The sequence below is a fragment of the Melospiza melodia genome, unplaced genomic scaffold (assembly GCF_035770615.1).
Source record: "Melospiza melodia melodia isolate bMelMel2 unplaced genomic scaffold, bMelMel2.pri scaffold_18, whole genome shotgun sequence".
In the NCBI taxonomy this organism is placed as follows: Eukaryota; Metazoa; Chordata; class Aves; order Passeriformes; family Passerellidae; genus Melospiza; species Melospiza melodia.
The window spans coordinates 13,316,263-13,331,453 of NW_026948525.1; the positions used below are offsets into that span (position 1 = coordinate 13,316,263).

The 15,191-nt window shown below is 52.0% G+C and overlaps 1 protein-coding gene across 1 annotated transcript in view; it reads right to left on the bottom strand.

The window, feature by feature from the left end:
• Positions 1-331: 331 nt before the first annotated feature.
• The window catches only part of LOC134433446 (zinc finger and SCAN domain-containing protein 2-like), a gene marked incomplete at its 5' end in the record, with an annotated part of 210,633 nt that continues 195,773 nt past the window's right edge, over positions 332-15,191 (bottom strand). The window contains one exon of the mRNA XM_063182297.1: positions 332-900. Coding sequence (XP_063038367.1) covers positions 422-900 — 479 coding nt within the window. The remainder of the gene's footprint in view (positions 901-15,191) is intronic.

Sequence of the window (15,191 nt, forward strand, 5' to 3'; positions counted from 1 at the left end):
TGTGGAATCAAGGAATTTTGGGGTGGGATTGAGTAGTTTTCAGTGGCATTGAGTTGACAGATTGAACCCTCTTGTCTCTTTTAGTGCCAAGAAAGGGAAACAAGTACATCAAATACCCCCAAATTCTCCCAATTATCTCCCTGAATCCCAGATTGCCCTGAAACACAAGTAAAAAGTGAGGCTTTAGATGCCCTTGATGAATTTATTGAGTTTTACCCCAATTTTCTCTGTTTTAAAGAGATGAAGATGAATCCAAAGAAAATTAGGGTCAAAAAAAAAGAAAGTCCAGCCGCCTTCCCAATGCAGATCACCAGGAATGTGGATGGCCAGGGCTCTGACCAACGTGGGTCCTCCCATGGGGGATGAAGCTGGAGCAGTGCATGAAGCTCCCCCTGCAGCTGGGGCACTCACAGGGCTGCCCTTACCGGTGCCTCCGTTGGTGTCGGGTAAAGAACGAGCGGTCTGAGAAGCTCTTCCCACACTGGGGACACTCGTAGGGCCTCTCCCCAGTGTGGATGCGCCGGTGGGTGACGAGGGTGGATTTGTGCCTGAAGCCCATCCCGCAGTTGGGGCAGCAGAAGGGCCTCTCCCCTGTGTGAATCCGCTCATGTACAAGGAGGTGGGTGCTGGTGTGAAACCTCTTCTGACACTGGGGACACTCGTAGGGCCTCTCCCCGGTGTGGAACCTCTGGTGGACAACCAGGTCAGACCTGTGGCTGAAGCTCATCCCACATTCCGAGCACTCGTAGGGCCGTTCCCCAGTGTGGATCCTCTGGTGGCAGATCAGGTTGAATCTCTTCCTGAAGCTCTTCCCACACTCCAAGCACTCATACGGCCTCTCGCTGGCATGAAGCTGCTCATGGGCCACCAGCTCTGAGCTCTGGCTGAAGCTCTGTCCACCTTCCTGGCTCAGGGTGGGTCTTTCCTCCTCAGAGCACCCTGGGCTGGGTTTGCAGCCCCTCCTTGTGTGGAATTGCCGGGGCTTTTCCTCCACATTGGGTTCCTGCACTGTGGAGTCACTCAAAACAGCCTCTTCCATGAGGTTCTGCTGTGGGGATTTGTCCTCCCTGGTCTCCATCCTCAGCTCCTTCCCTGGGGAAAGAAGGACAAAGAGAGGATGGGATTTGCCTCCTTGCCACCCGAAAGGGGAAGGAGATCCCCCCAGTGCATGCCCAGCAGGACGGGCTTGGCAGCAGGGTTGTCCTGCAGCCGGGGGCTGTGCTGGGCTGGGGGATAGAGCAGGAGAGAGGGGGAAAGGGGCACTGACTTCCTCCTCACCTGCCTGGGTGTCCCGGGCCATCTTCCTCTTCCTCCCAAGCCTTCTCCTCCTCCATCTTGCCAAGGTTTGGGAATGGGAAATCCTGGTTTGGGGAAAAACAAGGTGTGAATGCCTTGGGTTGGAGATTCCTCCCACCCAAGTCCATCACTAGAAGTCATCTGGTGTCCATAAAATCCTTCAAAAATCAAGAGTGAATCAAAAAAAGCCACCAGGATTTTCCAATTTCCAGTCTCTGGGGTTCTGGTGGTCCCCTGTCTCAGGGCTGTTGGAGATCCCATGGGCACTGGGGATTCCCCCTCTCTAGGGTCCTGCTTAGGGATGCTGGGGGGTTTTGGGGTTCCCTTCTCCAGCCTCACCCCAGTCCTGTCACTAGGGGCTCTCCCCTCTTCCCACCACCCTCTCCTGGTTTAGGGCAAATTTGGGAGAAAATCTCCAAAAGCGTTTCCTCTAGAAAGCAGATTCAAGAGGCGCCTCCTCCAACCAGATCGAGAAAATATTTCCATGGAGAAAAGGGGGTAAACTGGTTTATTTAACAGGCAAAGCATTCACCAGCACAAAAAATGAACAATATTAAAAAATAAAACCTCTTGCCGCTCCAAAAGAGATGACAAACTCAGAAAGTCCCTCCGTGGGCTGTAGCTCCGCTCACTCAGTCTCTTATCAGTCTCTTATCAGTCTGTTAATGGCCCCTCCAGCACTGGAACTGCCACAGCCCAGGCTCAGCCTGGTGGGCCACAGGTGTGAGGTGCCCGTGGTGTTCTGGTTGTTCAGTCCAGAGCAGCTTTAAACAGCTCCAAAGAAATAGAAAAACCACAGTTGGGGGAACTTCTCTGCCTCAGCGAGCTAAAACTAACTAAAAGCAAAGGAGAGCTCTGTCCTGCTGTCTGTCCAACTGCAGACAACCAATACCTTAGGTTTTAAATTTTTCCATTCTGTTTTGATGTGCAGCTCTTAGCTTTATGTTAAATGTTACTGGGATCTTTTCACAGGGTGGTGAAGACAAAACAATCCTGTTCTAGCTGGAGACTCAAGGACAATCTCTTAAAACTTCAGGCCCAAAGCATAAACAACATGAAAAGAGGACAGCAGGCAAGCAAGCAAGAAAGATGCAACTTCATAATTTGAAACTATTAATTGAGCAGTTAACTTCTATATACAAATGGACTAAAACTCATAAAAATGTGAGATCTCATGAGCAAGCCCTCTTTTGCTCCCATCTTGGAGCCATCCAGGCAGAGCCACAGCTGTGGCTCCTCTGCTGCCAGGGTGTGGCCTTTGAAGGCACTTCAATAAAAATCAACTTTATTCCTCTTTACTCCATGTGGCCTCTGTTCCAGCTCCTTAAGGCATCACAACAGTCCAGGAGCCGGAATGTGGAGGAGTTAGTGCAGTGTATGAAAACAAACTGCAGCTTTTTCCTCCTCCCCTTCGCTCTCAGAACCAGCCTTCAAGGTGCAGAACTCATTTCTGGGCTAAACAGACTGATGGGGTACGAGCATCATGAAGTCACCCCAGGACACGCCCCTGTCAGGGTCAGGGGGTCCCGTCCCCGCCTCATCTCCGGGCTGCCGGGGGTCCCCCAGCTCCGGTATCGCCCCTTCCCCTCTCCCCGTCCCGGGGCTCCCCTGTTCCACAGCCCCGGCTCTCACGGGGATCCCCAAAACCAATGTCCCGCCCCGTCGGTACCGGGCCATCCCCACGTGGACCCCCCAGGACCCTCTCGAGGGGCGATCGCGGCTCCTCTCCCCGCGAAAAAGCTCCTCTTGGGGAGCCCGGAGATATCCGGGGCTCGAGTCCGGGATCTGCCGGCTCCGAACACTCTCCAAAAAATCCTCCCGGAGACCCCTGGCTGGAGCCGGGGCGAGCTCGGCCTCCGCCCTCCCCTGCGGCTCGGGGCTGGGGGCGATGCTCCCGGGGCAGGGGGTGCTGCAGGCTCGGCGTGCGGGCGCTGCGAGCGCCGCGATTCTCCCGCTCCCGCTCCTGCTCCTCCTCTCCCTCCTCTTCCTCCCGCTTTTCCTCCGCTGCCAGCCCGGACCCCCCTTTCCCACCGCTCTGCCCCGCGGCCCCGCAGCACCGGCTGCTGGGTGGGGGAGCCCCCGATCGGCCCCAGGGCTGGGCAGGGGCTCGGGGACCCCCCCGGGGCGGATCCGTCCCCCGGCCCGAGCCCCAAATTCCGCTCCGGGGCCGCCGGGCTCTGCGGGCCCGCCTGGCAACCGGTGAGTCATCGGCGAGAAATGCTCTGGTTGGCTGGAAATTGGTTAGTGCCTCTTCTGATTGGCTAGAATTGTGAAAGGAGCTGCGCCCTGCGGGTGTCCCCGGGAGCTGCAGAGTCCATCTGGAGCCTTTTCCTATTTCTTTCTCTCTGAGAACATTTCTGATTTCTTTCTCTCCCTCACTCCGTTCCATTTCTTGTTCAGTACAATCCAAGTTCGAGCAGATCGACAGGTTGTGTTCCCATGGTCTCATTTGCACCTTCACTCAGGTGTGAGAAGGTCGGAGAGCCTCCCCAGCCCCGAGCACCCTCAGCGGAGAGAGGGACACAGAGCCCCTGGTCCCCAGCCCTGCACAGGCATTGCCTGAGGCCAGAGGGATGGAGACCCCTCGAGATCCCCCAGGGTGAGGGGACAGAGACCCCCGAGCATCCCCTGGGCTGAGAGGGAGAGAGACTGCCCCGAGCACCCCCTGGCACAGGGTGAGAGGGAGGAAGACCCCCCAGGCATTTCCTGGGGTGAGAATGATGGAGAGCCCCTGGGGAATGGCCTGGGGTGACAGGGATAGGGACAACCCCTCCAGGCCCTCCCAAGCATTCCCAGGGCATGAGGTACAGAGACCCCTCAAGCATCCACTGAGCACTGTGTTATAAATGAGAAGCTTGACTAGGCAAATATTCAAGCAGCAATATATTTATTAATTAAAATGGTAAAGTATGAGCAATACAGCACTGGGTACAGTGAGGGAGGTTTTCCCTCCAACTGCACACCGATAGTTGAGGCTTACAGATATTTATAGGGGTACTCATCAGCTTTCTCAGCAGTTTCTATTCCAAATTTTTACTCAACAGCAGTTTCTATTCCCAATTTTTACATTATAATTCTATACACTACTTGATTTAGTTTTTCTCAGGATCTATCCCAGAAAGGAGTATCCCCAGATGGTGGTGGTTCGGTTTCTGAAAGAAGGAAGAAGTCTCCCATCTGGTGAGGTCCAGCTCTCCAGATATGTGTCCACCTTTTGATTGCAAGGACTATAAACCTCCTAACAGTGATGTCCAGCTTTGCTTGGTCGAAACTATAAATCCTTGAGTTGATGTTCATCTTCCTTTCTCAAGCTGCTTTTCACTTTTCCTTTATATATATTCTAAAACTATAATTTCAAAGATCCTTACTACAAGCAATATTCTAAAATTATACTTCAAAAGGTTGTTACTGCAAAACTCTTTAAGGCTTAGCTACAAGCAGAAAGTTCCTGTCAGAAAGCAACATACTTAAAGCTTTAATTCAAATGCTCCTAAATCAACTTAAGACTTTTAGAGGTTAATTACAAACAAAGGATAGGTTCAAAGGCCTTCTTCCATGCTTTACTTTCCTCAGTAATTATTAGAATTCATCTTTATACCTGTCCCATGGTCAGTTTCCACACATATTACAATCACAAATACCACGTTGCCTGTATGTACCTGACACGAAACACAGCTTTGTATTTCACAGGGGGGCACAGGGATGGCTCCTGTGAGAAGCTGCTGGAAGCTTCCACCATGTCTGGCACAGCCAATTCCTGGTGGCTTCAAAGATGGACCTTCTGCTGGCAAAGGCTGGGCCAGTTACAAATGGTGGCAATGCCTCTCTGATAGGAGACTGAAAAAGAAATCTAAATAGAGATTGTGGCGCAGTTTTAACTCCAGTCAGAGGAGAGCAGAGGGAGAACATGTGAGAAGAAAAACTCTGCAGACATCAAGGTCAGTGCAGAAGGAGGGGCAGGAGGTGCTCCAGGCACTGGAGACCCAGGCACCCTGCAGGAGAGCCATGGAGAGAGGGGCCCTGCTCCCAGGCTGGAGCAGCCTGTCCCTGGAGGAATGCACCCCCTGGAAGAGTGACCCATGCTGCAGCAGTTTGGGAAGGACTGTTGTCCCTGGCAGGGACTCACACTGCAGCAGTTTGCAGAGGGCTGCTGCCCCTGAAATGGACTCACATGGGAGAAGCTCCTGCAGAACTGTCTCCCTTGGGAGGGACCCACGGTGCAGCAGGGGAACCACTCCTCTCCCTGAGCAGGGGCAGAAGCCATGGGTGATGAACTGACCATAACCCCCATTCCCCGACTCCCTCCACTGCTGGGGTGGGAGGCAGAGCTGGGAAGGAGGGAGGTGAGGAGCTTATTTTATTTCCCTTTTTCCTGCTCTGACTTTGTTAGTAATAAATGAATTTAACATTTCTAAGCTAAGCCTGTTTTGCCCAGGACAGTATTTGATGAGTGATCTCGCCCAGTCCTTATTTCAACCCACAAACCCTTTATTAAATTCTCTTTGTCCAGCTGCAGAGGGGAGTGAGTGAGCAGCCCACATGGATGCCTGGCATTTGGCCTGGGTCAACCCATGACACCTTGGTACCACAGGGTCACAATGGACCCTTGGCTCTATGGGGTCTCATTGGTTCCATCAGGCCCTGCAGGGACACTTCATCATTCAACAAGGCCCCAGAGTTTCACAGTGGTCTCCAGGATTCCATGGGGCCCTGTAATGTCAAAATGGACATTTGGATCCATGGGGCCCACAGTGTCACAATGGGCTCTTTTGGTTCCGCAGCTTCACAATGGCCCCTGGGTTCCATGTGTCCTGCACTGTTCCATGAATCCTTAGTTCCATGGGGTCCTGTAGGGTCACAATGGTCTCCTTGGTTTCATGGTGCCACAGTTGCCATAATTTCCATGGTATCCCAAGTGCCCTTGGATCCCAAGAGGCCCCAGAGTGTGACAATGGCCTCTTGCTTCCATGACGCCCTGTAGTGTCACAATGGTGCCCATGATTCCATCAGGCCCTGCAGTGCCACCATGGGCAGTTGGTTCAATGACACTCCACAATGTCACCACGGCCTTTGGTTCCACAGAGCCCCACTGTGTCACTGTGGTGCCTTTGCTTCCAAGGCTCAGAAGTGCCAGAAGGACCCTTTGGTTCCATCAGGCCTTGAAGTTTCAAAATGGTCTCCAGGGTTTCATGAGTACCCCCTGTGTCACAAGAGACTCTTGGTTCCCTGAAGTTCTCCAGTGTCACAATGGGCCCTTGGTTCCATGAGGTTTGGTAGAATCCCAATTGACTCCTTGGTTCCATGAAGCCCTGCTGTGTCACAATGCCCATAGTTCCATGAGTGTCCATGGTGTCACCACAGTCTCCTTGGATCCCCAGTATCACCATGGTCTCCTTGGCACCATCCAGGCCTTGTAACAAGAGACAGTGAGCCATTTTGTGCCTTAGATGAAAGGCTGCAGAACCCATGCTTGTGAGGCTGTGTCACTGATAAGAAACAAAAACCACCTGAATCTGAACGTGAAATATCATCTCAAATACCTTCAATCCCAGCCTCCACAGAGGTAGAAAATACAAACAGGGATTCCACAGTAAATCAAAAACAGGGACCATATTTGGAATGCAGCCAAATGCATTCAAGTGCATTCAAATGCACTCACTATGATGGGGAGGTGATGATCCCCTATTCCAAGAGTGAACTTAAGAAGGGCTGACTATTGAAGGAACTACAGAGAACCACAATATAAGAAAGGCAGGTGGCAAAGGTAATTCTGGGATAGGGAGACCAGAAAGCAAGAGCAGATGAAGCAGTGCAGTCGCCACCAAGAAGATCACGTTCACATGCTGTGGGCAGCAACCCCATCAGGCCGTGCCACCATCCCCTGGTACAAGGGGGGTCACGATGGTTCGTTTCACTGATCTCAGGGTGCAAAGACACACAGCAGGGGACTTTCAGTATTAACCAAAACAAATGCACCTTTTAGTGATTGCCCACTAAATGCAACGGAAGGATTAGAAAGGAGATAAAGGACAGAGAGACAGAGAAAAGGAGGGGGGGAATGGCTGCCAACAGAGAGATGAAATCCTCGTTGTCTGGCCAATAGATCCGTCTGGTCACATCGGGGAGAATCTCAAAGTCTTTGGTTAACTCAGGGCTCTTTTATAACCTACCGCCGGGCGGGGGGACCAGGACGGCACATGGAGGGAACAGTGGAGAATAAATCCATTGGGAACAGGCAGAGACAGCCCAGTTCTGAACAGCACAAACCGGTGCCAGCAGTGAGCGGAGCCCGTTGTTTCAGGACTGGTTTCAATGGGAAACATCCCGCTTCCTATGGCAGACATCCCGCTCCTGTCAGGCCAGCACCCCTGGGTTAGAATTTGAAGGGTCTCAGTCTCAGTCCTTGGGGAGGGCTTTAATCTCCATCCTTGATGGCGGCTGTGAGGCAGAGGAGGGATCTTTGGACCATCTCTTACAGACTGACATTGTAAAACATAAAAATAAATATGCATTTCCGCTTAAAAAGAAAATTTATGGAATTAGGAAAATTATAAATCTTTTATTATAGGATTATTCTATATTTGTATTACAAAATTTTAATATTTGTTTTTAAAAATCCACAGCTTTTTAGCAAGCAAAAAATTTATTGGTCATTGTTCTAAGTAACGCAATTCCCTTCATTAATTCATTGACCAGTGTGGCTATTGATTGTTTCTTCTTTATGCTAATCAGTCCTATTTTAAATCCTTTTGTCATCTTTTTTATCATTTTCAAAGACAGGATAAAAGGGGCCACTTTGCGGTCCATGGAGACATTTCTGGGGCACATTTGGGGCAGTTATAGGTCTGGAGAGGGAATTCAGAGAGAACTTGAGGGTCTGGAGGACACTTGGGGGAGCCGGGTCGGCGCTTAGAGGGGCACTCAGGGATTCCGAGGGACAGTTCGGGGTCCGGGGCAGCACATGGAGATCCAGGGGGGCCCTTGGAGATCAGGGAGGGGAATTTGGGGCCCTTCGGGGTCCCAGCGAGCCCTTGGGGAGGGGGTCTGACGGGTCTCTCTGGGGCGCGGGGGGTGATGGGAGTTGTAGTCGCTGGTCTAATATGGTTAAACGGGGCCGTGGAGCATCACGGGAGTCTGAGGCGCAGCTACAATGGCTCTCAGGGGCGGAGCGGGGAATGACGGGAGATGAAGTTCCGGCTGGAACACGACTGGGCGTGCACCCCGGAGCATGATGGGAGCTGAAGTCCCTGAAGTGGCTCCAACGCTTTGTTTGGGGGTCCGGGAAGGCTCCTGGCGGACACTTCTGCGTCCGAGCCGCGACTTGAGATCCTCGGGGGAACGTAAACGGTTCGGGCGCACTTGCGGGGAACTCGGGGATCTCTAACCGGGCTCAGTATGGCGCGGGGCACGGCAGGAGTTTTAGGCGCGGGACTGTGTTATGAGGGGCTCTGGGGCTGCGGGGAATGAGAGGAGATGAATTCTGAGAAGTGGCTGTATTGGGCATCTGTGGGGTTGGGAGCCCCCAGGGGGGCCAGGGACGCTTTGAGGGGTCCCAAATGGGCGCTGAGGGGACACTGAGGGATCCTGGAGGGTCTGGGGGACACTTATGGAACAGACGGGGGACGATCCCGGGGTTCTGTGGAGCGCGGGGCATGACGGGCTTTGTAATCCTGGCTGCAATTGAGCTCAATCGGGCCGCGTGGCATGACGGGAGTTGTAGGAAAAAGAAAATATGGCGCCCACCCTAGGCACCGCCCCGAAGTCTCCGGTCCCTAAGCTGATTTTTTCAGGCCGTGATGGGCGGAAGCATCAGCAAATGGGAGGTGGCAACAGCCCATTCAACCTCTGCAGTCCCTGCCACTACAGACCACTTTATTTCCAGTACAGACCAGTACAACCCCAGTGCTCCTCCAATCCCTCCCAGTACAGCCCTGTCCCTCCCAATACACCTGAGTTCTTTTCCAGTACAGCCCAGTTCATGCCAATGTCATCTACAGTATGTCCTGTGTCTCCATTCTTCCCTGCAATGTCTTCCCTGTCCCCAGTTTGTCCCAGTATCACTCCCAGTATGTCCTGGTATGTCCCAGTCTGTCTCAATGTACCCTACAGTCCATCCCAGTCGACCCAGTTTCCCCCTCAGCATTCCTCGTGTTCCCAAGTTTTCCCAGTCCTCCCCAGTGTCACTCCCAGTATGTCCCAGTCTCTCCCACAGTGTTCCCAGCGTTCCCAAGTTTTCCCAGTCCTCCCCAGTGTCACTCCCAGTATGTCCCAGTCTCTCCCACAGCGTTCCCAGTGTTCCCAGTATGTCCCAGTCCTCCCCAGTGTTTCCAAGGACAGTTTCATTTCTCACGGTGGCCGTGGCAGCCAAACCCAGCAGTGGGGTCAGTGCAGTGCCCATGGCCACAGCCCCTTGCAGGGGCCCAGTGCAGCTTGGGCTGATGATCCACCCTCACAGCTGGCCCAGGGCAGCTCTGCAGTGCCTTTGGTGGCACCTGGGGCTGGCACACACCTGAGCAGTGTGTCTGTTTGCACTGGGGAAACTCAGCAGTTTCAGACTGCTTCAAAAAACCCCAAAAAGGGAAATCCCCTCTGAGGCTGAGGGCAGCCAGCTCTGCAAGCACAGCAGGGCCCAGGGCAGTGAGGACAGACAGGATGGGGCTTGGCAATGAGGAGCAAGGTTGGCCACACTGCGTCAGAGCTCTAGGCACAGCTTCTGTGAGCAGGCCAGAGCTGCTGAGGAGAGACCCTGGGTCAATATCAATCACAGAATGCTGCAATCACCTCTGCTGTAAAGAGAAATAAAATAAAATACTTCCTTTAAAATAGGAATGTGTATTTTTTTACAAGGTGTTTGAAATCTTTCCCCATAACAGGACTTGGAAAATTTTAATGAGTCTCTCAGGGCTTTGATGTTGTTTACATCAGACTCAGTCCCTGAGAGTGTCTTCAAAAAACTTCTCAAGAACTCAAAGTTAAATTTAGACGCCAAAGTTTCTTGAAGTTTTAAAGGGTGCCACTGAGGGACATGACTGGGAAAGTGTCCCCAGGTTCCATTTAGAGCAGAACACTGGGGGCAGTCATGGCAGCTGGGGACAAACAAGGCCAAGGTGTCTCTGGTGCTGAGCACACCTGGATGTGTTTGAGGAATGCAAAGGGCCAAGGCCTGAGCCCCAGCCCCTGGCCAGGCTGATCCTGTCCCTCCCTCCTTGCTCAGGGCTCTTCCCGGGATGGGCACTGGCGTGTGGGGATGTGCAATTCCAAGGGCAGGAGCATGGGGCGGCCCCTGCCAGGCTGCTGAGCAGGGACAAGAAGGCAATGAGGCCCCAGCCCTGCAAGGGTCACTTGTCCCCTGCTCCTGCCTCAGGCCCAGGCCCAGCAGCCATGGCCAAAGTGCTGCCCAAGTTGGCTCTGGCAGGGCTGCCTTGCAGCTGCTGCCCATCCCTGTGCCCTGTGCAGCCCAGGCTGTCCCACGGTGTCCCTGCCCGGCGCCTCTGTCCCTGCAGGCTGTCGGCATCCCCCGGCTGCCCCACCTGGCTGGGCCCTTCCTTTGCACCCAGCTCTGCCTTCTGCCTGCCTCTGCCTGCCCACACAAAGCCTTGGCCTTGATATCAAAAGGATTAATTTAATTTTTACTGTGCCTGTGAACTTTTAGCACAGGAACACAGCATGCAGGGGCTGCTTTCCCAGCAAGGATGGTTGGAAGAGAAGACATCTGGCTCAAGGGTGCAGGGATAGAGAAAACAAGGAGTGAATCTGGGAACTTGGGCTGGGTTTTATGAAAATGAGTAAATTGTAATTCATATTTAGTGACTGTATAAGCAACATACTGGTAGAATCACATGTCCATGTAAGGTTAGGAATTATCCCTCACCAGACCTCACGCCTGAATTACTGATACCCTGTGAAATAGCAAATCAGTGTTAAGGAGCCTTATTCTGATATTTCAGAGGTTTGCTCTCTGTGGTTCCTTACAGAACTAAGGAGTCAGCTGTGACACTGTGAAAACTCATGGAACAAAGGCTCCATGGTGACACAGCAGAGCCCCCTGGAAACAAAATCCATTTTGGCACATTGGGGCCACATTGAACCAATGGCCTGTTGTGATACTGCGGATCCAAGGAGACCATTGTGACCCTGAGAAACTTCTTGGAACCAAGGGGCCATTGTGACACAGCAGGGCCTGGTGGAACCATGGGTCCATTGTGACACTGCAGAACCTCACGGAACCAAGGTGACCGTGTTCAATGGCGAAACCTCATGGAACAAAGGGTCCATGGTGACACTGCAGAACAAAGGAGACTGCTGCTGGCAGTGTGAGAGTGCATGGAACCACAAGTCCATTGTGACACAGCAAGGCCTGATGGAGCCAAGGGTCCCTTGTTAAACTGTGTGGCCTCATGGAACCATGAGCCATTGTGACACAGCATGGCCACATGGAGCCAAGGGGCCACTGTGACACTGTGGATCCAAGGAGACCATTGGGACTGAGGAACCTCATGAAACCAAGAGCCCATTGTTCCACTGCGGGGCCCTGTGGAACCAAGGGGAGCACAGCGACATTGCAGGGCCTCATGGAACAATGGAGACTGTTCTGACACTTTGGGACCCACATGGAACCAAGGGGCCATTAGAGCATGGCAGGGCCTGGTGGAATCAAGGGGATTGCAGGAAACACTGTGGGTGTCCATGGGATGAAGGGTCCATTCTGACACCGTGGGACACTCTTGCGCATCATGGAACCAAAGGTCCATTGTGACACAGCAGGGCCTCATGGAACCATGGAGGCCATTTTATACTTGGAGGCCTTGTGGAACCAAAGGGCCATTGTGGCACTTCAGAGCCTTGTGGAGCCAAGAGGACTATAGTGACACTGTGGGGCTCCATGAAACCAATGGTCTGTGGTGACACTGCAAGGCCTTATGGGATCATGGAGACCATTCTGACACTACAAGGCCTCATGGAAGAATGGAACCATTGTGACACTGTGGAGTCTTGGCAGGCCAAGGGGCAGTTGTCACACTGTGTGGCACCATGGAACCAAGGAGGCCATTGTGACACTCCAGGGCCCATAGAACTAAGGATTCATGGAACAGTGCAGGACCCCATGGGATTAAAGGTCCATTGGGACATTGCGGAGACTCATGGAATCCTGGAGGCCATGATGACACTTGGAGGCCTCGTTGGATCAAGGGGCTCTGCAGGGCCTCATGGAACCAAGGAGACCTTTCTGACATCGTGAGTCCCCATGGAAGAAAGGGTCCATTGTGACACTGCACCACCAAGGAGACCCCTGTGACACTGCCAGCCCTCATGGAAGCCAGGGAGCATTGTGACACTCGGGAGCCCCATGGAAACAAGAGTCCAGTGTGACACAGGAATGCCTCATGGAACCGTGGAGACCATTATGACGCATGGGGCCTCATGGAACCAAGGGAGCATTTTGACACAGCAAGGCCTCATTGTACCAAGGGCACAATAATGACACTGTGGGGCTCTGTGTGACCAAGGGGACATTCTTAAAGTGCAGAATCAAGGAGACCATTGTGACACTCTGGGGCATCATGGAACCACAGGTCCTTTGTGACACAGCATGGCTGCAGGAAACCATGGAGGCCATTTCTACACCTTGAGTGCTTGTGAAACCAAAGGGCCATTGTGGCACTTTGTGTCTCCATGGAACCAAGGAGTCCGTTGTGACACTATGAGGCCCTGTTGGGCAATTGTGGCACTGTGTGGCACCATGTAACCAAGGGACCATTGTGACACTACAGGAACTAAGGATGTTACGTCCCCGTGGAACTAAGGATTCATGGAAAAATGTAAGACTCATGGAACCAGAGGTCCATTGTGACTTTGCAAGGCCTCATGGAACTAAGGGGAGGGACAGTTGTGACACTGTGGGGCCCAATGGAAGCAAGGGGCCAGTGTGACACAACTGGGCCTCACGCAGCCAGGGGGCCACTGGGATCCTGAGGAACCCAAAAGAACCAAGGGGCCATTTTGACACTCTGCAGCTGTGGAGACCCTGAGATGCATTCCCTGGCTTAGGGAGACACAAGAAGCTTCCCTCGAAAGCTGTTTGACCCCATTGGCTCCATCACCTTATTCTCTGTCCCTCAGCCACTCCCTCCCTATTTTCCCACTGGCCCCATCTTTGTACTGCCCCCCCGGCACTGATCAGCCCCTTCCTCTCGAGATACAGAAACCTGGATTCCCCTCAGGAGTCCTGCCTTGTGACCCTGAATATCTCACCACACAGCTGAATTAAACATCTGTGGATACCATGCAAATGCCCTTTTTGCTTCCCTACCCTGGGCTTTATTAGCATCTATTCCAGCTGAAACAATGGTCCATTATTGCTGTGTAGATCCAAGGAGACCATGGAGACACTGTGGCATCTCATGGATCCAAGGGGCCATTGTGACACTGAAGAATTTCATGGAACCCAGGGTCCATTGTGACACAGCAGGGCCTCGTTGGAACAAAGGAGAGCATTGTGGCAGTGCAGAGCCAAGGAGGCCATTTTGACAGAACCCAATGGAACCAAGGGTCCATTCTTCTACAGCAGGGCCTCATGGAACCAAGGGACAATTGTGTGGGGCATAATGGAGTCAAGGATACCACTCATACTGAAATCCACTGGATAGAAACTTCTGAACACAGTTTTGAGTATTTGAAAGCAGGTATTCTTTACTACAGCATTGTGATCACTTGGGCCATCCTTCCTCCATTGGAGTGCATTAAGCATTGAATGAACAGTTTTTATCACACACACTGATTATGTATCCATTAGCTATCCCCACTTCCTTTGCGTTTATTTGACATAGTTGCACCCCTTATCACAAATGCTTTTATGGTTCTTTGGGTTTTGTCTTCAACATCTGGAGTCGTTTTCAGATGGCTGTTCCTTGATCCCCTTTTGAGTAAGGGTAATATTATTGTTCTGCATAACTTCTGTTTTGTCAGCCTTGCAGAGCTGAGCTGGCATCCTGCTTGCATTTCTTGGGACTTCTGTTTGCCAGTGGTACATCCTTAATCAGTTTCTCCAAGGCTGGGCTGTTCTGTTCTACTGTCCTTGACAAGAGTAAATGTTCTGTTCTCCTGTCCTTGTCTCAGTGCTCACCCTGCATGAGGCGTCTGCAACCCCCCAACCTATGGGTCTGGGGTGGGCAAGTGTTCCTGGGGAACAGGGATGGGACAGTTGGGCTGGACGGACCCAAGGGATGTTCCATTCCATGTCACACCATGATCAGAAATCATCTGAGAGAAGCGGGGGGACATGGGAGGTAGGGAATAATTTCTTTTTTAAGACATTTTTCTTTCAAAACAGCACCTACACATGCAGAATCCTCACATGCCACAGGGTGGTTAAACATTTTCTGCTAGTAGGAGATTTCCTGTGGATTTGCTTTTCTTCTGTGGCTTTTTCTTTTTCTGGTTGGTTTGTTTGTGGGGTTTTTGTGTTGTTGTGGGTAGGTGTTGCTTTGGGTTTTTTGATTTGGTTTAAGTTTTTCATTTTTTCATTGGGTTGGGGTTTTACCCTGTTGAAATTACTTTCTTTTGAAGCATACGTATTTTCTGCCCTTTCTTGTGGCTTGCTTGGCACCTGATGGCAAGATAAATTTACCCAAATCAGTCATCTTGCCCAATTACATTTTGCAGTCACCATTAATGAGATGAGTTCAGTCACAGACTCCCTGCAATTTGGCAGCATCCACAAAGGAATTGAAAGTACATTTCATGGCATTGTAGACACAATAGAAATATTCCACAGTAGTGGCCAAGGGCTGGTCACTGAGGGATGTCACCAGGGTGTGGCTGCAAAGAGGACTCTGTACCATGGATGACATTTGACCCTCATTGTTCAGCCAAACTCCCACCCAGCCCATGTTCCA